The 23,620-nt window shown below is 47.1% G+C and overlaps 4 protein-coding genes across 4 annotated transcripts in view; 3 read left to right on the top strand and 1 right to left on the bottom strand.

The window, feature by feature from the left end:
• LOC126567810 (E3 ubiquitin-protein ligase Smurf1) overlaps positions 1-9,483 on the top strand; it is a 31,485-nt gene extending 22,002 nt beyond the window's left edge. The window contains exons 3-12 of the mRNA XM_050224111.1: positions 2,313-2,549; positions 5,431-6,340; positions 6,406-7,073; positions 7,307-7,728; positions 7,801-8,024; positions 8,114-8,310; positions 8,396-8,585; positions 8,663-8,862; positions 8,945-9,108; positions 9,189-9,483. Of these exons, the coding sequence (XP_050080068.1) occupies positions 2,313-2,549; positions 5,431-6,340; positions 6,406-7,073; positions 7,307-7,728; positions 7,801-8,024; positions 8,114-8,310; positions 8,396-8,585; positions 8,663-8,862; positions 8,945-9,108; positions 9,189-9,473 (3,497 nt within the window). The 3' untranslated portion in view covers positions 9,474-9,483. The remainder of the gene's footprint in view (positions 1-2,312; positions 2,550-5,430; positions 6,341-6,405; positions 7,074-7,306; positions 7,729-7,800; positions 8,025-8,113; positions 8,311-8,395; positions 8,586-8,662; positions 8,863-8,944; positions 9,109-9,188) is intronic.
• Positions 9,484-13,440: 3,957 nt separating this feature from the next.
• Positions 13,441-19,583, bottom strand: LOC126567748 (uncharacterized). The gene is made up of 4 exons (XM_050224025.1): positions 19,234-19,583; positions 14,635-18,469; positions 14,346-14,553; positions 13,441-14,151 (listed from the first exon to the last, which is right to left on the bottom strand). Exons 1-4 carry the CDS (start codon positions 19,565-19,567, stop codon positions 13,441-13,443), a joined length of 5,088 nt encoding a protein of 1,695 aa, XP_050079982.1. The 5' UTR covers positions 19,568-19,583.
• A 1,224-nt stretch (positions 19,584-20,807) lies between these two features.
• Positions 20,808-22,698, top strand: LOC126567662 (SET and MYND domain-containing protein 4-like). Its single transcript, XM_050223878.1, has 2 exons — positions 20,808-22,267; positions 22,338-22,698. The coding sequence occupies exons 1-2, from the start codon at positions 20,808-20,810 to the stop codon at positions 22,696-22,698; spliced, it is 1,821 nt and encodes a 606-aa protein (XP_050079835.1).
• Positions 22,699-23,351: 653 nt separating this feature from the next.
• Positions 23,352-23,620, top strand: part of LOC126567793 (histone acetyltransferase KAT6A-like) — a 504,467-nt gene continuing 504,198 nt past the window's right edge. The window contains exon 1 of the mRNA XM_050224093.1: positions 23,352-23,361. The gene's annotated coding sequence lies outside the window, so the exon portion shown is untranslated. The remainder of the gene's footprint in view (positions 23,362-23,620) is intronic.

The following is a 23,620-nucleotide window of genomic DNA, read 5'->3' as shown; positions in this document are numbered from 1 at the left end:
CAAAGCGGTTCGTGCACGGACGACGATCCCCTTTGTGCAGCATCGGCGATTGATAACCAACCATGTTCGCGGCGCCGTGCATAGAAATTGCAAAGAAGAGAAGGTGGTGCATTATGTATGTTGCACCCATCGGTCGTGTCATATATGCGCTGGTTGGGATTCCTTTTCAATTTCGATACCACACTGTAGAGTAATAATAGCAAATTGTGGAACAGCAGCGCAATACATTGTCCCCGTTCGGTTTGCATGAACTCCCTTATATGAAGATCTTTTTGAAAACTTTTGCACTTTACACACACAGCGTAGAGTTTGTCTGAACAAGCGAAGAACGCTGTAGGGCTTAATTAACTTTCGCTTTCTTTTTGTACTTTGAAAAACTCGGGAGCTTTAGCTAAATTAATAGCCCTTTGTCGTCATGGTGTTCCAGAGTTCCATTATGTTTGTGTGTGACTGAACGTTGTGAGAAGCTGAATTCCTACAAGTGCGCTGCTTGTACCACCCCAAATTCGGAGACAAATTCCAGGTTCGGTGCGGGTAGTTAGTGTGTGCTGTTGTTTTAATGTGGTTTCTTTATCTGGATTGTTTAGTCAGGTAGGGTGGCTCGATTTGTTCGAAGAGTAGGAGCTATAAAGAGAGAGAGGGAGAGAGAGAGTTAGTAAGTTAATAATTTAAATATTTTCCCTCGAACTTAAGCTTAAGAACAACCGGCTTCTAGCTCTTGCTGGCCAACGATTTTGACTTACTAGAGTTGCTGATACCACGAAGTTGGATAGTCTCTCCTCACTACGGATAGATGTTGAACCCCGGACCGCTCCAGCTTAAGAAGATATTAAAGTTTTTAACAAGAGTTTACCATTAACTACTAAAATGACTTGAGCGGTCCGCTCGACAAACTAGTCAAGCGAGCTGGATCTTTCCGACGAGTAGTCAGAGCTTCCCAAATTCGTCCAAATTCTTCATTTTTGTCCAATTTTTGGAAACATCTAACTTTTTGTTCAAAATTCCTCTACAAATTCTTCAATCTGCAACTTCTTCAAACTGTTCCTATCATTAAGATAGCAAAATCATCAAGCCTCGTCTCAATTCGTCCCAATTTTGATTCGATTTTGTCTGAAGCTAATTAAAAATCTTCAAAACTTTTCTAAATTTCTTAGCCAAACTTGGCCAAATTCTTCGAATTGCTTAAGGTCGAATGTGATTTTCAAAGACCAACGCAACGTTGCTTCTTTTGGCTGCTCATTAGCCTAGAAGATAGGCTAATGCTCAAGTGAAATGGAAACTGCTTCACTCACTTCACTAAGCTTTTCGAAACAATACTTCGTGGAGCATAACTTAATCTACAGCAATTTATTTAATATTTGTCACCTTTGTTTTTTCAAGACACACTTCCTGCGAACAACAATCTGTTTCACGTTTCACTCAAGTTTGTCATCGTAACTTAACCGATTCAATTCCCTCCAAAAAAAAAAAAACCCCCCCTTAACCCATTCCCTATCCCTATGTTGTAACGTTACAATGTGTGTGTGCTTGTGTGTGTGTGATGCAGGAAATGTAACAACCATTATTATGTAATGTAATGCCTCGATGCAGCCATTGAATGGTCGGCAATCATTGTCCATTAATAGAAACGAATTAGGCTCATATCAAAAGACGCATCAGAGTACCGAGAGCACACACGCGACACACGCCGAATCGGCTTCCGTGTACGTGCTCCGCGCACCGACTGCGCACCCCAGCGTGTAAGTCACTTGTTAGCGACACATTTTTTTTCGTTTGTCACTGTTTGTCTTCTTCCCTTCCGCCGTCCAAACCTACCAACAGTGGCAATCGAGGTTCCACGGGTAATTTGGGCCACACAACGATGTGCCTCGCCGACCATCGTCATCCGCACAGCTGAGAGGCATCTACTGTCGAGGCCGAGGGGATGATGGTGGTGGTGTTGCCTGTGCAAAGTGGACACGAACCGTTACAACCGGCTCCGCTGCAATGGGACGTTCTTCTTCTTGAGGCACACTTCAGGAAGCGGGATCGGTTGGCTGGTTAATAGCGACTCTGCATTGTCTGATGGGCGTATCGTTTGTTGGAACAAGTATTGCTTCCTATTAGCGGCGTGCAACAACACCGAACGCGACTTGATTATTTTATTGCTGCTTACTCTGTGCCCTGTACTCCCGTGTCTTGTCCCCATTACGCGTCTTGTGCCTTGTGCCAGCGGAAGCAATGTAGATTTTCCTAATGCCATGTTAGCATAACTCATTTCAAAATTCCTCTGATAAATAACAATTTTCTTTCGTTTCCTTTCCGAATTACAGGGCTGCCCGATCCGTTTGCCAAAATTCTCGTCGAAGGTACGACCCAGGAATATACGACAGAAATCTGCAAAGCGTCGCTTGATCCGCGCTGGAACTCACACTACGATCTGTTTCTGGGCAAGAACGATAACATCATCATTTCGATCTATAACCATCGGAAGCTGCACAAGCGGCAAGCCTTTCTCGGCTGTGTACGGATAGTGGCCGCCAGCATTCAGCTTCTCCGTGATACTGGATGTAAGTATTTCGTGGGGTAAAAAATAAAAATATATGAATATGATGAAAAGTGATGCGATAAAAAAGTGACAAAAATTTTCAAATTTTTCATGCACTTACGTTGGTACCTGGTGGTCGGTCCACCGGTTAGTGGTCAATGTATACAAGTTGACTACATGCTGTCAAAATTTGAGAGCTTTATCTCTTCATTTACAGTAGCTAGGACGAGAACAGTAAAAGCTCTTTGCGGAAAAGTTTGATCATAGCCGGATCAGCCGGAAACGAACGGGCAAATATCTATCAGATTCTGGCCTTTCTGGAAAAGGCAAGGTTTATAGAGTGGAAGCCTGAATCTGGCCATCCGATCATTTCAAGCCTCCAAAGCATTCAATGGAAGCTGCCGTTCAAAATCGATTTAAAGGACCTCAAGTCCCGTTTTATTTTCTCCAGGAATGGCATTGACAAATGTGATTTGTAGTATAAAGAGCCTCCCAATATATTGTCACATGCTTTAAAGAGTAGCACAAAGATGGCAAAGTGGTGTTGTTATCTACTCGATCTAGCGCTAGAAAAGTAGCTAACCTAGGTGTACCCCAGAACCGTTCGATCGCAATTTTCTAGATCTATGTGAAGGGGAAAATGTATCTAAATAATTGCATGGTTGAATTGATGAAATTGGCATCCTTTTAACAGAAAAAATGTCAACAAATTATTTGTTGACACTCCTGGCTTAAGTTGCCAACAAAAGGCCGCCAGATGACGAGGCAAAGATTTTTGCACTGTCCAGATTATCCGCATTACTTTCTGTGCTTTGATACAAAAATGTTAGACGTCCAAATACTACAATCTGACGTCTACTACAATGTAATATTCGATCCCCTTATACCCTGTAGCGACATCCATTTGGGAACCGGTGGAATCAAAGCTGTTACACATCCTTTACAGTCTTCGTATGTTTTTAGTTACTTTTTTACTTTATTTCTAAAAAATATTACGATCATCGTATAAATAGTATTTAACATTGTCTTTAATCTCTTTCATCTGCATACTCATAATTTAATGGTTTGTAAGAAGTTTCAAGATTAAATTAAACGCAGAACCAGCCACCGCGCGCAAGTGTTTGTGAAAAGCGTATTTAAATGCAGTTTAAAGTGCCAGGTAAGGGGTTGCGTTTGCTCTGTGGTGCGAGATGATACCGAGCCAGAAAAGGAAAGCATCGAGTGAAAACAGACCTCCGTGTAAAGAGTAAAGCAGCACCTTCATTATAATTGCACCTGCAAATTTTTGTGTTGGAGGAACAAAACCAAAAAAAAAACCCCAAGCCGAGATGATTTTGTGCTCGCCCCATTCGAACAAAAGTGTGCAGTGCTCTTAGGTTAGAAAGTGGCGCTTAAGAGATGGTTCCCGCTACGAGTGGAGCCCGTAAATCACCCTTGCCGCATGGCATGTGCATCTCGTGAGGGGGTAAAAAGGAGAGTGAGAATGCGCAAAAAAAAAAGGTGCGCCAAAAAGGGTGCCTCAGTTAAAGTGCACTTGATGCGAAAGGTGCATCGTTAAGGTGCATCACACTTGGTTTGTTGATGCACCAGGACGGAAGGATGGAAAAAACATGTTAGAATGGGGAATGGGGAAGGGGGTGTGTCGTGTTTGCTAACGGCCTTGAATGCACAACCCTTGCACACACACGGGACCGACTGGGATTTGTCTTGTTCCGCACGGGAAAGTGGGCCAAATTCAATGCCCAAATGATGTACACTGGTGGTGTTGCTGCTGGTTCTCATGGCGCTCACGTTCCCAGTAACAGATGGAAATCGGAATGGAATGCCAACTGCCAATGGGGATGATCCCGTTTGAGACGATGTGTCAACCCATCATCAATAGAAGCATTTGTGAGTGGGGAAAAAGCGACAGACAATGGCGAAGGAGACAAAGCGCAGCATAACCTTCTTCTCTGTAAAACAATTTGTGCTCTCTTCACAACCAATGTGGCCTCTGAATGTACTGGGGTGCTGCTGCTGTCGCTTGCAGCAGTAAAAGAAGGTGCTATAAATTAATTAATTCTGCTCCGCTTTTCTGACGGTTGAGATTATGATGAGCATCATCATCGTCATTATCATCAGCACTCAGTTCGAGGTTGGTGTGAAAGTGCTGTTCTGTTTCGTCTGATAGGACGGACAACCTGGGACACCCTCACCTCGGTGGTGGCAATAAAAAAAAATTTGAAGGCACAACTGCTTCTAGCGAGACAGTGTGGACGAAAAATGGTTCGAAGAAACTATTTTTAAGTGCAAAAAGCAACTTTTAACGTGTAAAGTTAATGAAGTAATTTGAAGTAAGAAGTATGGAAATCTGGAGTGTGCATCGATTTGTTCTACTTGGGCTTAAAGAACTTAAGTACTTTGGATCTAATGGCTTACTAGACTTGCTGCTACCTCGTAGTTGGATAGTCAGTCTTTACTACGTGGAAACGGCCCGGATGGGAATTGAACCATGGATGTCAAACTGCAGTTAGCCATCGCAAAGACGGCATGACCTAACGGAGGGTCTATTAGGCCAAGCAGCAGTAGTACCTAAAAAAAAAAGACTCCTATTACTCCTTGAGGGCTTTTTATTCGCTCACTCCGGCAGCAAAGTTTCTACTCGCTTGCAGTGCAAATAGCCTTTTTTCGCACAATACCGTATTTACTAACTCATTAGGGTGCAAGCATTTTTACCTTCACTAATTGGACACTCGACAACGGAAAAGGTGGTACAGATGCTTTTGTTGTAGAGAGTATAAAGAGCGTTTTTTTTTGTAATCCCGAATTTTTGCCTTTTCTTCCAACGTTTACCCGCTTACATCCAATTAATCTCGTCTCCGTCTGTGTGTCTTTTTTTTTTGTTTTGCTTGTTTGAAATGCAGATCAACGGTTAGAGCTGGTGAAACGTTCGCAGGATGATCCGGACCCGGTCAAGGGACAAATCATTGTGTCGCTAATGTCGCGCGACAGTGCGACCGGTGGTACGCCGCTCGCAATCGTCAGCCCGGCCGGCGATGTACGTGTGCCGGATGATGATGATGCACAGGACGATACGCTTATCGTCGAGCAGCAGCAACAGCAGCAGTTGCCCCAGGGCTGGGAGGAACGGTCGACACAGAATGGACGCACGTACTACGTGAACCATTACACCAAGACGACACAGTGGCCACGGCCAACGGAACCGGCCGGTCCGCCCGTTCGTCAGCAGGTGGTGAACAATGGTTCTTCTACACCTTTAACCGCCAACGGGAATGTAAACGGGGCAGGAGTTGTTCCTTCACAGCAGCACATTCTCGGGAGTCCGACCAACAACAACAACAACAACAACAACCACAACACTGCCAATGGGGATGAATCGGGCTGCCCCACGATACCGGCCGGTCCGTCCAAGTCAGCCACCAACAACAGCATCAATAGTATTCAGTCGAACGACTCTGGTAGCCGGCGGCATTCGGCCGAAATACTGGTCAGCTCAAACAATAAGGAAAACTGCATCAATCAACAGCACCACCACCATCAGCCCCAACAGCACAATGGGAAGGACCATTCGCGAGGAGGAGGCGCGAAAGACGTGGATTCTGCTGGACGGGAAGCTAATCTAGTTAATGGTGGTGGCGGTACGCCGGCCCACAACCGACACCGGAACGATGCGAAAAGCCCTGTTCGCTTACAGGACGAATCAATACTGATCACTCCCAGCTCTTCCAATACGAGCCCGTTAAGTGAAATCAACAGTCCAATCACATCACCGAAGCAGCAGGATGTTTCACCACGTTCTGGGAACGGTGGAAGGTAAGACTGTCTTTTCATTGCTGAAAGATATCCCATCACTAATAGTTGCTCTTTCGCTTTTCCAGGGAACCTCAACAAGTCACTGGTATGACAAATGCCATCGGAACCCTTTCGATCGAAAACTCGCCTGCACAACCACCCAGCTCAGTTCGGTCACCTTCCAGCACGAACGCATCCAACGGTGGACAGCAGTGTGTGGTGTTGGTGAACGGTAACGGAGGCGGTGGTGGTGGTGCTGGTACCAACTTTAGCAGTCCCAACCATCAACATTCGCGCAGCGGTACGGATGCGAGTGTGCCAACGACAAAACCGACGGTGCCTTCGTACTTGCCGCTAAATGCGAGCAGCAACAGCATGGCCAATGGTGGTGGCAACAGTAGCAGTAATGGCGTTAGCAATCATAACAATAGTTCTGCCGGTCCCGACACAATCGGTGGTGGTGGTGGGACGGGTGGTGGAGGGGGCGGTGGTGGTGGAAGATCACAACAGCACCATCACGGTACACCGACCGGTGTTTCGTCCGGCGAAAGTTGCCATCGGGAGGGATCAGCATCGCGTTACCGACCGCGGACGGGAAGGCACGGGGAGGATCCGAGTCGACGGCGAACTTCACGCGACAGACCACCAAGACCATCGATGGGTGGTGGTGGTGGTGGTGGTGGTATGGGTGGACATCAAACCCGTTCGGGCGTACCTTTCGTTCGACCAGCAGTCGATCTTCCTCATGGCTATGGTAAGTGGCGATCGCTCCAGAGACATAGACAAACGGAATCGTTTCCGAACTGCCAAAAAAAAAAAAATCAGAATCGATTCCGAATCGGAATTGGATCCGGAATCGGAACCGGTTCCGATATTGGTATCGGTTTTGTAGCAATCTGTTTTGGAATTGGCTCCGAATTTGATTTTAAAATTAATGTTGGAATTTATTTTCGTTCCTTTTTTTTTTTTTTTTTTTTTTTTTTGCAGAAATTCGAACAACGCAACAGGGACAGGTGTACTTCTACCACATACCAACGAAACAGTCTACATGGCACGACCCCCGGATACCGCGCGATTTCGACACCCAGAACCTTACGACGGAAACCCTTGGCCCGCTACCGCACGGCTGGGAGCAGCGGAAAACGGCCTCCGGGCGGGTGTACTTTGTCGATCACAACAATCGCACGACCCAGTTCACGGACCCACGGATAAACTTACACATCCTGCATATGTTACGGCGGCAGAACAGTGCGACCGCTTCGCCACCGGCAGTTACCGCCACCGGCAGTAACGGCTGCTCGTCCGTTGCCCCACTGTCCGGTGCTGGACCCCAGGTGCCGAACGGTAACAGTGGCGGGTCAAACCGGCATGCAGCCCTGGCGGAAGCAGTAAACGCAATTGCCAATGGAGTAAGTTTCTTTAATCCTCGTTCGAAAGTCATGGGCCCTGTGTCTCACACTCATATGCGCTCTATTTTGCAGGACGCGCATCACCATTCGCCGAGGGGTGCTGCTGCAACCGTAAGCAATAACATTCCCGATCTACCGCAGGGCCTGATGGACAGTGCCGATCTGCTGCCGAAGTATCGACGCGATCTGGTCGGCAAGATACGGGCGCTGCGGCAGGAGTTACAGCTGCTCCAGCCCCAATCCGGTCACTGTCGGTTGGAGGTGTCTCGAAATGAAATATTTGAGGAGAGCTATAGGTAAATCGGGGACAAAGAACCCTAAGTTGCTTATGTGAAATGCTGGTATCACTAATTTCCTTTCTCTTTGGATGCATTTTTTTTTCTAGACTGATCATGAAGATGCGTCCCAAAGATATGCGCAAACGGTTGATGGTAAAGTTTAAGGGTGAGGAGGGTCTGGATTATGGTGGAGTGGCCCGTGAATGGTTGCACTTGCTGTCACGCGAAATGCTCAATCCACAGTACGGGCTGTTCCAGTACAGCCGGGACGATCACTATTCGCTGCAGATCAATCCTGACTCGGGTATGTATGAGCGGCCACATTTTTGAGGAATACTGAAACATCAATCTAATATAGCCGTTCCTAACTCAATAATTATTGTTTTTAGGCGTAAATCCCGAACACCTGTCCTATTTTCATTTTGTCGGGCGCATACTGGGCATTGCCGTGTTTCACAACCACGTACTGGATGGTGGCTTTACCCTACCGTTCTACAAGCAGCTGCTCAACAAACCGATCACCCTGTCCGACATCGAGGACGTCGATCCGGAGCTGCACCGTAGCTTAAGGTGGATACTGTAAGTAGGCGTTTTTTTTGTCCTTTTCGACCGTCGAACGTGTTAGAAAATGTGTCGCGTTGTCTCTCTTCCTGCAGTGAAAACAACATCACGAACGTTATCGATTCTACGTTCAGCGTGGAAAATAATAGCTTCGGCGTGCTGAAGGTGCACGAGCTAAAACCGAACGGGGGCTCGATTCCGGTTACCGAGGACAACAAGCGGGAGTACGTGAAGCTGTATGTGAACTACCGGTTTATGCGTGGCATCGAACAGCAATTTTTAGCTCTCTCCAAAGGTACTTCTTCAAATGTGTTGCCGCGAACCATCTTGGTGCTAACTGGGTTTTCTTGGCTCTTCTACTTTTCCAACTCCCCCAGGATTCGGTGAGCTGATCCTTAGCCATCTGCTGCGACCGTTCGACGAGCGGGAATTGGAACTGCTCATCAGCGGCATTAGTCAAATCGATGTGAACGATTGGAAGGCCAACACCCGGCTAAAGCAATGCACCGCCGACACACCACAGATCGTATGGTTCTGGCAGGTTTGTGTTTTCAGTCGCAATTAAGCTCAGCGGCAAGAAATGCAGCTTAAAATTCGCCTTTTTTTTTTGTTTATTGGTAGATCGTGGAATCATACTCACCGGAGATGCGTGCCCAGCTGCTTCAATTCGTTACCGGTTCGTGTCGTGTACCGCTGCAAGGATTCCGTGCCCTGCAAGGGTCTACCGGTGCCGTCGGTCCACGGCTGTTTACCATCCATCTGACGGCGGACGTACCGATCCAAAACCTGCCGAAAGCGCACACCTGCTTCAACCGACTCGATCTACCGATGTACGATTCCTACCAGCTAATGTACGACAAATTGACGCAGGCCGTCGAAGAGACGTGCGGATTCGCTGTGGAGTAGAAAGGGGGGGGGGGGGGAAGGTTATAGCCAGGGGCTGTCAGAAAATCGTATACGGGTGGATGTGTGTGATGTGCGTGTTAAAGGAAAAAAAAAGAAAACGAAAAACGGATTGAATTGTTTTCCTTTCGATTGGAGGAAAAAGAATTCGCCACACTACTACTACTACGGTGAAGAGTAAAAGCGTGCGTACGTGTGAGCGAAAGGAAAATTAATTTACCGTCCATTTTGTAGGGTAACTTAAGGCACACCGGTATATTGTAAGATAGGTATGTGTACCCATTTTAGTACAATCTATTCTTACGCTGGGCAGTCGTCGTTGTTGTGTCGATCCCGCAAGTATAAAACCGAGGAAACACAAAACACCCCCACCATCGCGTAAAGGTGCGTCCACACAGCGCTACTGAATTTTTGACGGACGGGTCTATCCTTTCTTTCTTGGATACGTACGCACACACACACACGCACACACTAGGATGAAAAGCATCTATTGTTTGCTGGTTGTGTTTGTGTGTGCGTGGAAGAGAGAGAGAGAGAGAGAGAGAGAGAGAGCTTTTTCGTAAAAAAGGATCTGTATCTAGCAAACCGTACTGAGTTCATACGTGCATGTGTATGTGTGTGTGTGTGTGGGTTATACGCGTTTTTATGCTTTTAATGAAGCCCGAATTTCTTTTGTTTTTACAAAGAACATACACATACACACACAGTTCAATATCAAACACACACACACACGATAATGTTGGAATTGTCGGAAAGTTTTATTACTGCAACAATAAACAATATAAACCTAGGACAAACAAACAAAACAAACAAAAATAAAGCCTAGTGTGTAACACAATGATAGAAATCGTGCTAGATAGGATAAATGCGAGAAGAGGGCGAGAACGAGAAAGAGAGAGAGAGAGAGAGAGAGAGAGAGAGAGAGAGAGAGAGAGAGGGGAAGTGAAGAAGATCGCTTGTATTGTGGTTGGTATGGTAACGAAAGTAAAGATGGCGGCGGCAGAAAGTTCGAAGGCTAAGCAAGCAAATTAACGAGTGATATAATTATACACGTATATAAATATATGTAATATGTAAAACTATATATACATGTGTATAGGTGTTATCTGTGTAAAAAGAGAAGCAAAACAAAACAGTATAAAGCGCAAACAACACAAACCCAAAAGCGAGTGCATACATAAAGAAACATGAAAGTTGGCGGTTATGTGTGAACCGTTTTGTATGTAAAGAAAGCGATAGAAAGAAAGATAGAGAAATCAAAACGAAAATGAAGATGGAAAAAGAAAAAAGGAAAGCTTCTTTCCTCTTTTTGGCTAAGAGATGCGCGCGAAAATGCACACAAACACACACGTTTTTCGAGTGCTTCATCAAGCTTTAATGTGAGATTATGGTAGAGAAAGGAACGTACACGAAAAATGATGATGATTGTATTTACCATTGGAAGAATTTTGAATACACATATCGCTGCCCTGCCTGTTGAGGGAAGAAAATCGGAGCCTGAGAGACGGTTCCGCTAATTAAACTGTTTTTTTTTTTATTTATTCTGGGTGTTTTGATATGGACTTTTGCTTTCCGATAAATTGAAAAGAAGAAAAGAAAAACTGTTTCAATTTCCCACGAGATATTTTGGTTGTAAATAGTTGTACTTTTGCACGTTTTTTTAGGAGCAAGTGCCGAATGCTATCAGTTTTGCAATAAAATTACAAAAATGTATTAAAACTCACTACTGTACTGCACACTTATAGGACGACGCCAGCATTTACTACAAATTTTACGTTATCAAAAATTATCCTTTCAACCAATTCAATTAGCAATAGCTGTAATAAGGCGCTTTCACCACACGCTTGAATGCGCAAAATTGTGGGTGTTTGTGTGTGTGTGTGTGTGTTGATGAATTTAGAAACACAAATAAGAGAAAATATATAACAATCAGCAAATCAAACTCTCTACATAGACTAACACATGTCTAAAATGCGCAATATTGCAAAACCAAAACAAAACAACTGAAATCAAATGAAAAGAGTAGCGAAAAATATAGTAGTAAAGGAAAAATCAAAGAAAACATCCACAATAAAGTACTATAAACTAGACTTGGAACAACAAAACAAAAAATCATTATGTAGAGAGCTAAATAACAAACGATATGTCAAAAAAGGGAAGTTAAAGCGGCAAAACGGAAGCTCATTTAGTTAGTGCAGTATATAAGATATAATAGAAGAAGAACGAAACTCGTAACGAACGAAAAACAAAAAGTAGTTAATGAAATGTGTATAAAAAAAACGACAAAACAAGTCCAACAGTAACCATTTATCTAGATAAAATATAACCGCCATCTCGACACCTGGGACGGCGTACGGTCATTAGCTAGGAGGAGGGGGAGGGGGGGGGGGGAGGATTAGGATAAGGGAGCTTAGGTTTTTAACTTATCGTGGGGCAGGGGTCGGAAGGAAAGTCGGCTTTTAAACGAATTCCTCCCAAATTGGCTTTTTTCACGGTAGCGTCCAATTGTAGGTAAAAGATGAAAGATCATATCAGTAGTTTTTGAGTAAATAAATTGTGGTAAAATGGGAAATTCACGGTTAATTCAAATTCAAAACCACATGACAATAGCGGTGTCCGGGAAAAACCGCGCGGAAATGCAACAGGAGGAGGCGACAATGTGTATTATATGTAAAAATAAAAAAAACAAATTCTGTTCAATATTGAGTTGTTAAAGTATGAGTTGTTAAATTAGAAAAAATACATATACGCTAAAGAGTGTAAGGTATGGTATGTACTCTTGTAAAATACTTGGCCCCAGTGAACCAACCTAGGAGGCCAATCAGGCTCCTCACACTTTTTAAGGGCCTCGACATCTATTCCGCCTAGGGCCTCTAAGCAGCTTAAATTGCTACTGCTTGGCCCCAACATCATTATCGAAGAAGAGGTAGATTCTCTCATGAAACTACTTACCCAACGTAAAGGTGCAAGCTTATCGGACCAGAAGTAGTAATCCGACATCCAACATCTGTATCCGCTGTATCTCCGCTACGCTACGACTCGTGCCGGATCAGGTCGCGGACGAGCACCTTCCTAGTACCGCCAAACACCACAGCTCAGCTTGGGGTTGAATCTCCTTCGCCGCACCGCCAAAGATCGACGCTGACACCAGGAAGAGAAGCAGTTTTTCTTCTGCCTTGTGACCGTTTCTTTCATTTTCTTAAAACAAGCACTTCCACGAGACGCGTCCTTTGCTTATAATATGTACATCCTGTTTTTCATTATGTTTTTGTTTTTCTTATTCAACTAACCCATATCGGATTCTACCTTCTGCAAACGTACATGTGTAACTAATTTCTTTCCCTGGTACACACAAACGTACACGAAAAGCACGGTTTCATGCTTCACCTAACTCTCTAGACGAAAGGGAAACTCTGCTGAACTAATGCCGCAGCACGCGCCTGTTCCCTATGAGTTCTGGTTAGTCTGTCTATTGGTTGTTGTCGAAATGATTTTGTTGTTTTTTGTTCGAAAATTGCCAGCGGTCCCATTAACAAAAATCCCCCCCCCCCCAACTCTCTCTCTCTCTCTCTCTCTCTTTTGCGCTAAATTATTCTATGAATTAAACTACTTTGCGCCGGTAATGACGCATTGTTTGTTCCAACCCCGAAATACCACGAGAGGGCGCGAAGCATTAAAACGGAGAGACACAATCTAAAATTAATCATTAAATATAAAAATAATTTTGTTAAAAGAAAATCCTGTACACGACTAAAACGTATAAGCAAACACGTACACAAACCCCGCCTAGTGAGGGTTTGTATAATTATCAGATTAACGCTTAAAAAAAGCATATTGCGGGTGTGTGTGTGTGTTAAAAACAGAAACATACTAGCATTCCGGTTGTGTCCTGGACACAAGGAGCTGCGTGCCTTGTGTTGGCCTTGGTAGGCTAGTGACGAAGACGAAGATGAAATTACGATGATTATGATCACGCCGGTGGCGTTCCATCGAACATTGCATTCACACCACCACCACCGCCGCCGACTGTATTGCTGCTGGCCATCGGTGTAGGCGTGGGTACGTTGGACACGATTGATTCGATTGGATGAACACCATTCCCACCGACGGTACCGCCGGCAGGACGCTTTTTGCCACTGGTGATCGTGATGAGTGCCGACGATGACGACAACGTTTGCTGCGGTGGATAAACACCAAGGTGTGGTGGCGGCACTAGTAGCGGTCCATGCCCGGGATGATGGTACAGATGGTGGGAAGGTGGCGGGATGGGATGGGGATGATGGTGTAGCGGTAGTGTGCCGTGTGGTGATGCCGGCCGCTGTGCACCGAGATGCGGTGGGAGCATGTGATGCGGCGGTAAATTCGGATGCCGGTAGCCGGCCGACAGTGTGGGGACTGGAACCGGACCTGACATCGTAACCGGTGGTACTGGCAGTGGTGGCGGTAGCCCCGCTAGTGAGGCTCCATTTGCACCGGGCAGATGCATCGTCGGTGGTGCCATTCCGGGCAGAGGCAAACCAATGCCATGGAAACCACCTTCGCGAAAATCGATCATACGAACGATGGGTGGATTGAGACAGCGTGGTTGCTGAAGTTCGGGTGGCGGCGAACCGGGTGGAGGCGGTGGTGCAGGAAGATTCTCTAGGTCGGGATCGATGTCTTCCGCTTCCTCGTCCTGTTCCTGCAATGAGAGTGAGAAAAATTACACTTTTTTGAAAGAGAACACTCTTCCCAAACATGTGCTGAACCCCTTGTAGAGACTGGGAACGTTTGTAATTGAAGTTTAGAGACTGAACCATTTTACAGGCTTTGCCGCCTAAATTTTGCATCTGAGGCAGGAATTTTTCTCGGACTACCCACCACAAGTGTACTTACCGGCTGTTTTAACCTATCGATCAGCCGCTTCTTGCCAGCGAATTTGAGAGTACGCTGACGGCGCATCTTTTTCCGCTGCTTCGCCGTGGACAGTTTGTTCGGCGACGTGCGGTCCGGTTTAGTGGTATCCTCCCCAGAAGAAGACGTCTCATCACCGGGTGCTACACCGTCCGCAAACAGTACTGACTTTTTCATCGTAGTCGAACCACTGGAGCAAAAAAAAAAGGAAAAGGGTTTTTTTTTCTTCAAATATCTGTCCACCAGGAACGGGACAAGAAGGAAAACTTACCTCACACCACCGACTACGTTCGGTTTGGCCGTTTTGAGAATACTTTTTTCGTACGATCGACCGAGCGATGCGATCAGATCCGCCTGTTTGATGGTTTCGAACTCTTCATCGGATGAGGCACTGCCGCCGCCACCACCGATGCCACCCGCACCCGTACCAGGAACCATCCCGCCTCCGATCGAATCACCTGCCGCCGTGCCGGTTCGATTGTTCGTACCACTCTCACCACCGATCGATGTCGCCACCGTTAGTAGCGAGGACCCGGCAATCATCTTCGAACCAAGCAGACGAGTAATTTCCTGCCGAAGTCGTTCCTTTCGCTGACGCTTTTCCACACGCTTTTTCTCCCGCTCGGTGCGTACCTTTTGCTTTAGCTCGACGCGACGCTCGTGACGCTGCTGCAGCTCTTCGGCGGACAAAATTTTTGGTGTCACGAGCGCCGAAGCGGATGAACCGCCGGTGGCGGAAGATTGCTGCTGGTCGGCTCCGGTTCCGGCGGATGATTCCTGTAGTACTGCACCCGGCGTTGTAGCAGTGGATGGATCACTGCCACCTTCGGTGGCCTTTGCGGTGGAAGCGAGAAGTGGCGTACTGGAGGGAACGATTTCGAGAACGTTGCCTACCTGTTTGACCTGAGATTTGGAACTGGATACGTCTGATGGTGCACCGGCAACTGGTGTGCTGGTGTACGGTATTCGGTACGGATCACCTGGCCGAACGACGTTCAGCGGTGGACCTACGAACGCCATCGGGTAACCCTGGTACGGGTGACTCCGGGGTGCCCAGGATGGCGGTGGTCCAGGCCGATTGCCAGGATAGTAAGGACTCGTGGTGGCGGTGGTGCTGCTGCTGCCAGGAGGACCCCTTGGTGGTCCATAGCCGTACGGGGGTGGCGCGCCATACTCCGGTCCACCATAGCCACCCGAGTAGTTCATGTGAGGTGACGATGACAACTGATGCCGGGAGTATATATCATGGGAAGCAGGACCATATTCACCGTGATAATCATGGTGCTGCTGCTGATGCAGGTGCATGTGATGGGGATGATGCTTTCCAGATGGTGGTTGCTGTGACGCATGCTGCTGCTTCCCATCCAGTTGGCCATTTATTCCAAGCACAATGTTATTGATACGATCATCAAGCGGGATGCGTTTGGGTGAACCATCCTCACCGCCATCCGCTTTGGATGACGGACCTCCAAAGACACCGGTTCCGGGTGATTCGTGAAGAATCTCACCGGAAGCACCGTAGTAGGAAGCGTATCCACCAGGCTTGGAGTACAGTGGCTTTTGACATTCCAGCTCCGCGTCGCTTATGGTCGAATCGGCCAAACTTTTCTTGTACCCGGTCACGGGCGAGTGAACGTTGGGCGATACCCGCACGCCCGTGCTGGTGATAATGTCGATCTGATTCTCCGCACCGTGCGTCAACATTGGCGGTGGGGCCTCTTTCGGCGATGGTGGACGCCTATGCCCCGGACCGGTGGTAGTGTACCGATCGACGGAGTAGCGTCGCCGTGAACGCTGGCCAGCGTTCCTTCCCACTGGACTGCGCCCTCGCGGACTCGGTGGACGACGTTGCGATGGGCTTAGACTGCGGTAACGTGACCGCGAGCGTGACCTCGATCTCGACAACGATCGCTTTCTGCTTCCTCGTGGACTACTGCGCGTACGGGTACGATGCGACGACGGTGGACTTCGTGATGAATGACGCTTACGCGACGATCGTTCGCGCGATTTCCGATCCACACTGCGTTCACGGGAACGGCGTCTTGATGAGCTACGCTTCCGATTGTGCGATCTTTCGCGAGAAGTTCTTCTGATTTGTTCCTTGCTATGGTGCGAATGTTGTTTGACCAATTGTTGTTCGGTGGCTACCGGTTTGCGTGCCAGATCTTCATCCTCTTCGTGCCCAAGCAGGGCCGAAGCACCGGATGCCGGTAGAATTCTGTTCTTTGAGGGAAGTTTCAATTTGATTGGCGTCTCCCGATCCAGTTCGAGCGGTTTGGCTGGGGTGGCTTCGGTAGAAACTGAATCATCCCGGATGTAGTAAATCTTCGTACAAGACGACGTCTGCGACGGGTCGGAAGCGTTCGCAAGCAGGTAGTCCGGTACGACGAGGTTCGGTCGGTGTGGAGGTGTACACGGTTCTTCCAGATCGGTCCGCGGATGCTCCAGAATGTCCTTAGCAAGCGACTCTTTTTCCACATCGGACTCTTGATCCGTGTCTGTATCGGAGGAGCTGGAACTTGAGGATTCCGTTTCGGATGAGCTGGACGAATCCGACGAGCTAGACGAATCGGATGATGAACTGCTTGAACTGCTCGACGAACTGCTCGAACTGGAATCGTCACTCGCCACCTCCCTTTTCTCTCCGTCCCCTTCCTGTCCAAGCGATTGCATGAAATTTTTATACTCATCCGCAAGCTTCCCATCCGGAGGTGAATCACGCTTCCGCAGCACCTTCAACTTTTGCATTTCCTCCAGCTTCGATTGGTACGATTTAAGCTGATGCTGCACGTTAAGCAAATCATCCAACGGTATTATCTCCTCGTGCATACTGCGTGGTTTTAGGTGAGCACGCTTTTCCTCCGGCGTTCCGTTGACGAGTTCCATCGTTTCGCGCCTATCATGTGCTTCCGGTGTACGTGGGGAGCAACCCGGCTTTAACGGTGGTGTAGGTGATCTCGGTCTCGATGGACTCATGCCGAGTCCCTCCGTTTCCCAGTTTGACGCGTAATCGTCCGTGTCCGGGGATTGACTTTCGGCTCGTCGATTCCGATCGACATGCTCCTTTACGTCCGGGGAAAGATCGGGCAGTGGCATCAGTTTTCCGCTGGACAAATCGTCCAGGAATGAGCAACTGAATTTCGGTTTTGTCTTACTGACGGTTTCCTCCTTCTCTACGGTCAGTTTTGGCTCGTCGTCTTCCTCTGTGAGAGGTTCCTGCTTCACAATACTACAATCGACTTGCATTTGGTTGTCTTGCTTCATGTCGACCTGCTCCTGCTCATCATTCGAGCCCTTTTCCAACTTGATCCGTTTTGCTAACATCTTTTCCTGTTCCGGCGATGCATTACGAAGATTTCCGATGCTTTTAGATGAGTTTTTGTGTGAAGAAGAAGAAGACGATGACGATTCTACACCATCGCTTTCATCGTATTCCTGCAGGGCCGCTATTGCCGGTGTAATTGGCTGTATTTTTGTGACTGGCGACTGTTTAGCCTTTTTCTCTTTGGCCACTTCCGTCGAGAGCAACCATTCCTGCCAGCTTATGACCGGACTAACCTTGGTGTACTTGAGTGCCGATAGTACCCGATCGCTTCGTAACGACGCGGCCCGCTGAACTCGCAGGAACGCTGGCCCATTTCTACGCTGCCCATCCGCAAAGCGACGCCGTTCCCTGTGGAACGCATTTCGATTGCGATTGTTAAAACCAAACTCACCACGGCCATGGTCCCAGCGTGAGCCAGATTCTCTCAGCGGACTAATACTGCGCTCGTGTTCGCGTTTGCTCACATCTTCCCGCAGCCTAGTAGTGGGCGACGGGGAACGGGAATGTTTCTTTTTTTGCTCCCGAGACCGTGACCGTTCCTTTTTTGGCTTCTTTTTCTTCCGCTCGCTGGCGCACTGATTGCTTTGCTGCTGTTCTTCTTCGCCATCGTTCATCGATTCCTCGTCACGGGTGCTCGATTTCCGCCGGTGATGATGACGGCGGCTGTTGCGATGACCTTCCGTGCCATTGTCCTGCTCTTGGGACGGTTGTTTTCCTTTCCTTTTCGACTTCGGTTTTATGGCCAAATCTGAATCGGGAGCATCACTGGTACTGTGGTGCTCTGGGAAGGAGAAAGACAAAACACCAAAATAAATTATGACAATACGAATTCAACTGGATGTCACCCAACATTCACTTTTTTCGGTTGTTTTACAAGAACATCTTGGGATGGCAAAAATGCCCACCGGTGGGAACTGCATCGTTTACACTAATGATGGGTTCGCTGGAACATATCCACGAGACAAAAATCACCACATGACAAGGAAAAAAGCGCCTAGCCGGCTACGGTTGAGGACGGTTCCAACGGTTCCAAACGATTCGGACGGTTATAAAGATTCGATGGTTACAAACGGTTTCAACGGTTCTGACTGTTCTGGAACGATTGGTTTCACCTTCCTGGCGGAACTGGTTCCGATGTTTTGTGGAATCGTCCTGAACCAGTTCCACCTTTTTGTTATTTTTCCCCATCTCTAGTTGAAACCATCGTCATTACAGCGTTTTTGGCAATATAATGAACAAGTTTACCGAGATTTGCGAGCCTGTTCAGGTATATTGTTGATCCAATCTGCGATATTTTGAATCGCTCGGATGCTGTCGACATTTTTGTAGACTCATGCGTTTTTGGTCCAAGCAATCGGTGCTGTAAAATGTCTAGGCAACCTTAACCGTAGTTGTCTGCGCTACGCATACTAGGATGGAAAATGTGTGATAGTATGTTTCAAAGATTGAATCAATAATATACCTGAACAAATCAATATATCTCGGCGAACTTGTTTGTTATATCCACGAAAACCCTGTATATATAATTCACTCTCCTATACTCACTGTTTTTCAACGGTTCCTTCGATGCGCTTGAATCGCGACTCGATTTTGAGTCGCTTTTCCTTTTCTTCTCATCTCGACAGCTATCACCAGCGTCCGCCGACTCTGATTTCTTTGCCACAGCTGCAGGCCCTTTGCTGCGCCCCTCCGTAACATCGTCGTACCGATCGATGGATGGTGCTTTCGTACCTGCTGGAGGTGACTTTTTCCTGTCCTGCTCTGTGGCTCTGTTTATCGGTGAAAAATGGTGGTGCTGCTGCTTGGCCAGCAGCTGCACTGGTATACGTTCTATCGCCGGTAATGGTGGCGTACAGGAGGTTGCCCTGTCCACATCCATGATGATGAAACACCGTCGTCAGTGATGTGCTGGTACGATGAATAAGACCGAAACAAATCCACTAGAACGAGTCCATTCGCTGGGGGAACCAGAATTAAGCAACCCGTGGCAGCAGCGGCACCACAGAACGGATGATAGTGCCCGTGTACCCTGTGTCATTTATAGCAGCAACTCCATTTGGAAGGGCTGGGCCGTGTGTGCGTATGTGTTACGGCAACCCGTGTTCCGGCTAGAAAATGGTAAATGAGTCGTCGATACACGAGCAGCTGCGCCGTCGTAAAGGTTATCCGGTTGGCAGGATGCGATACACTGCTGCAGCGCGTATTTCCTGCGATTACAATTGAAGAGCAGTCGGCAGCAAATAGGGGCCCCCGGTAGGGTGCGTGCGTGTGTGGTTCGGTGAAGAAGATTCCCAGCACTATCCGGCCATCTAACACGCACAACCAGCACACCTTTACACGACACCAACCGGACGCCTGTACTTCACCGATGAATCTTCCATTCGGGAACGATTTGATAATGCACGGGCTTATTAAAGGTTGGCCTTTTCAACAAAAACGTTTATAATTTTGTATCCCAAACCACACACTGACCACAAAAAACCCTCGCGACGGGAATATTGCAGCGCACACACGCACACACGCTTATGCGCGAACAAAACAAAACGTCAGAAGCGAGTTGACGTTTTGTGCGCTTGACGTTTTGGGCTATTTTTGGGACATTTGGACCGACAAGAAAACATCGCTCAAACCGCACAGTGTTCCCCAACCGGGATCATCCTCACGAAGAGAAGAAGAAGACGAAGAAGTGTTCCCCATTGCAAGTTTAGCACTTTTTTCCTGTTGATAGTAGTATTAAAAACATAATACAGGTGTATGTTTTTTTGTGATTTGTAATTAAATGTTGTAAATCAAGTATATTTTACCGGAAAAATACGCATTTTTATAAAACAACATAAAAAACCAACGGATTTTCGATGTGTGCGTGAATCAAGCGCCATGGGCACTCATCGTGTACCAATCTGAAAAATCTTTCAATTTCGCGCCACATCCTGTCCAGCGCTGAGCGTCACGTGAGATTGACACCATTTTGACTTGTGTTCAGCGCAGGTTATACTTATCAGGTAAGTAGAATGTGAATTTCAAGAAAAATTAGACGATTTCCATATTAGTTTTCACGTTCGTTCGTAGAACAATTGGCACGAGAGAATAGAATGGAGCAAATGTTCCCTTCTTTCGAAATGCGAAACACTGTATCTAACTTGTTCGACGAACTGTGGGATGAGACTCTCAAACGATGCATCATACCGGTAACGAAACGGCAGCAGAGCTATGAAGAAATGCAAGAGTTTATGATACACCGAATTGTATCATTTCTGGACGGATTCCCCTACCGCGAGCGACTTAAACTGCAGCCGGAAGTGAAAAGTACCTCCATAGCACAAATCCTGCGCAATGCCGGTAACAGCAAGTTTGATCCGAACCGGAAAGATCTACTCGGTGAGGCACTAATATTTTACAACGAAAGCATCGCGCATACCGAAAAAGGATCGCCGGACCGTGCGATAGCGTACGCGAACCGAGCGTCCGTCTGTTTGCAGTTTCGTCGGTATGCGGATTGCCTGATAAACATCAGATTGGCCCGCGAATCAAACTACCCAGCCCACCTCGAGGACAAGCTAAATAGACGGGAAACGATCGCCAAGAAATATTTGGCTGAAGAGCACGATGGTAGGGCAGCAAATGCAACCGAGCAAGCTGATCGTGCCATACAAAACGATCGGAAGAAAGCTGTCGACGAGCTTAAATTAAGCTACGACGCACATGCGAACGCACCACAAGCAGCGGAATGTTTGCGGCTACAGCGTAATGCGCAATTCGGACGGCATCTAGTGACCGATCGGGCACTAAAGGTGGGAGATGTTTTGATGATAGAGAAACCATTCGTTTCCATACTGTTCCATGATGTCCCTCATGTTCTGTGTGCGTACTGCCATGCGGAACAAGCGTTTATCCTCATCCCATGCGAGGTTTGTAGTACGGAGATGTACTGCTCCGAGGAATGTTTGAACAAAGCCCAACATTACCATCGGTACGAGTGCGGAGCTTTACGAAACATGTGGTATATTGCGGATCATATTAATGGTATGGCGGGATTGCGAGCAGTAACGGTAGCAATCGCCATGTTCGATCACGATTTGGACGCACTCGAAAAGCATCTGAACGAGCTGGACGAATCGAAGGTGAGCGCATTTACGATGAACTGGAAAACGGCAACGCCGAAGGACATCTACAACACGGTGCATGTGCTACCGATTAATGACGCCTTTCGGCACCGTGAGAAAATGGCACGGCAAATTTTTCACTCCACCATCGTGCTCCGGATCTTGCTGGAGCGTACTGGGCTCGGTGCGATGTGTGCCGGAAATCCTAAGAAGGAAAAATTGATTTTCAAGCTAATTCTGCGCCATTGGCAAATTGGCCAGTCACACTGGATGATGATGCGCCATTCGTGGCACGAAAATGCATCGAGTTCATACGGGAGCCTCAGGTATGCGGTCGGTTACTTCCCACTGTTAAGCTTGGTCAAGCATTCCTGCGTTCCGAACGTGCAGCAGATTACGCTTCCTGACGGACGCACTGCCCTGATCGCCATCAATCCGATTGCTGCGGGAGAACAGCTTTTCCAATCGCACTTCTTGTAAGTATAAAGACGACCCGCGCCCGAACAATGTGTTTGAAGGTACTAATTGAATCACGCTTAATTCTAGCCCTATGGAATACCTCTCGGCAACTATGGAATACTTCTCGGAAACTATGGAATACCTCGAAAGAAGGACAGCGTTGGAGGACTGTTTCAATTTAATATGCCACTGCGATGGATGTGAGCTACAGTTCGATACGCTGCAGGATAACGTAGATGATGATCGCTTCTTATGGCACATTAAATCGATCCAACCTGCGTCCAAGCGGCTGGAGCTACTGGTCTGGTACATGAACGATCCGGGTCGACAGTATCTGCCGTACTTCCTAACCAAGCTGCAGGCAATTTATGTGGTCTGGCTAAGCGACCTGTACAGTCATTCAACACTTTTAAACTTCAAAAAAGCATACCTCACGAATTCACTTTGATCCGCATGGTGGCTGTAACGTAACGGAGGCCTTCATTGTTTTCAAACGCTGCTTCTCCCTGAAGAATAGAATAGATTAGTGCCTCGTGACGTTCTCTTCTTTACTAAATGAACTAAATAAAAGGAAATAGATCGAGCAGATCGGTTTTGCGCGTTCTTTGTGCGTTATTCGTAAATCGTGTGTTGCAAATTCAAATGTTAAGTGAGGATCCTCAATCGCCAAGTGGAGTCTCTTTCAGGACCATGCATTGGAACGTCAGATGGCTGAACCCGCCACAACCAAGCCAAGCACCGAACATGTTGATTGATGTTACGAAGCATTCCAGCAAGTTGTATGCATCCGTTCCGATGAGGAGGGCAGGACCTAACAGAACTAAAGCCCGGAGCCTGGCCACACACAAAGGAATCCAACATCGTTCGTCAAAAGTTTTAGGAGCTGCATTTGAGTTCTAGCATCTTAAATGTATCCGTTTAATGCAAAATTCGTCCATAATTCCTCAACTTCTTGAGGCGATAGATCCAATCAGTATAAACGTTTGGTGCGCTGACCAGTGGTAGAAACTACGGAGTGGATTCATGAATCCATTTCGACTACGAATTCAACTTCAACTTCGGATTCAACTCCGTCGGAAAAATCCGGAGTTAACTCGGAAGCAATCGGAACTTAACTCCGAAGAAATCAGGATTAATTTCCGATATAATCTGCGGATGCATCTCCAGGGTGCTCACGGTCCTTAAGAGTTCCTGCGTATCTCCGGAGTTATCTCCGGAAATATTCCAAAATATGCACTCCTAGGTCATCCGACCTTATCTTAGAACCTGATTAACGTGTCTTGTCAAGATGTACAATCTGTTGGAGCTTGTGATCAAGATGAGGCACCAAATGTCGTACTTTAGCATAATATGTGAGTGTTCGCAGAAGC

The sequence above is a fragment of the Anopheles maculipalpis genome, chromosome 2RL (genome assembly GCF_943734695.1).
Source record: "Anopheles maculipalpis chromosome 2RL, idAnoMacuDA_375_x, whole genome shotgun sequence".
Classification (NCBI taxonomy): domain Eukaryota; kingdom Metazoa; phylum Arthropoda; class Insecta; order Diptera; family Culicidae; genus Anopheles; species Anopheles maculipalpis.
This window is presented reverse-complemented; position numbering and strand designations above follow the sequence as displayed.

Coding starts and splice junctions, on each gene's coding strand:
- LOC126567662 (XM_050223878.1), top strand. CDS start 20,808: ATGCGAAACACTGTATCTAACTTGTTCGACGAACTGTGGGATGAGACT. Junction 22,268..22,337: donor CTTTTCCAATCGCACTTCTT/GTAAGTATAAAG, acceptor GCTTAATTCTAG/CCCTATGGAATACCTCTCGG.
- LOC126567748 (XM_050224025.1), bottom strand. CDS start 19,567: ATGGATGTGGACAGGGCAACCTCCTGTACGCCACCATTACCGGCGATA. Junction 18,470..19,233: donor GAAGGAACCGTTGAAAAACA/GTGAGTATAGGA, acceptor TCTCCTTCCCAG/AGCACCACAGTACCAGTGAT. Junction 14,554..14,634: donor AACGTAGTCGGTGGTGTGAG/GTAAGTTTTCCT, acceptor TTTTTGCTCCAG/TGGTTCGACTACGATGAAAA.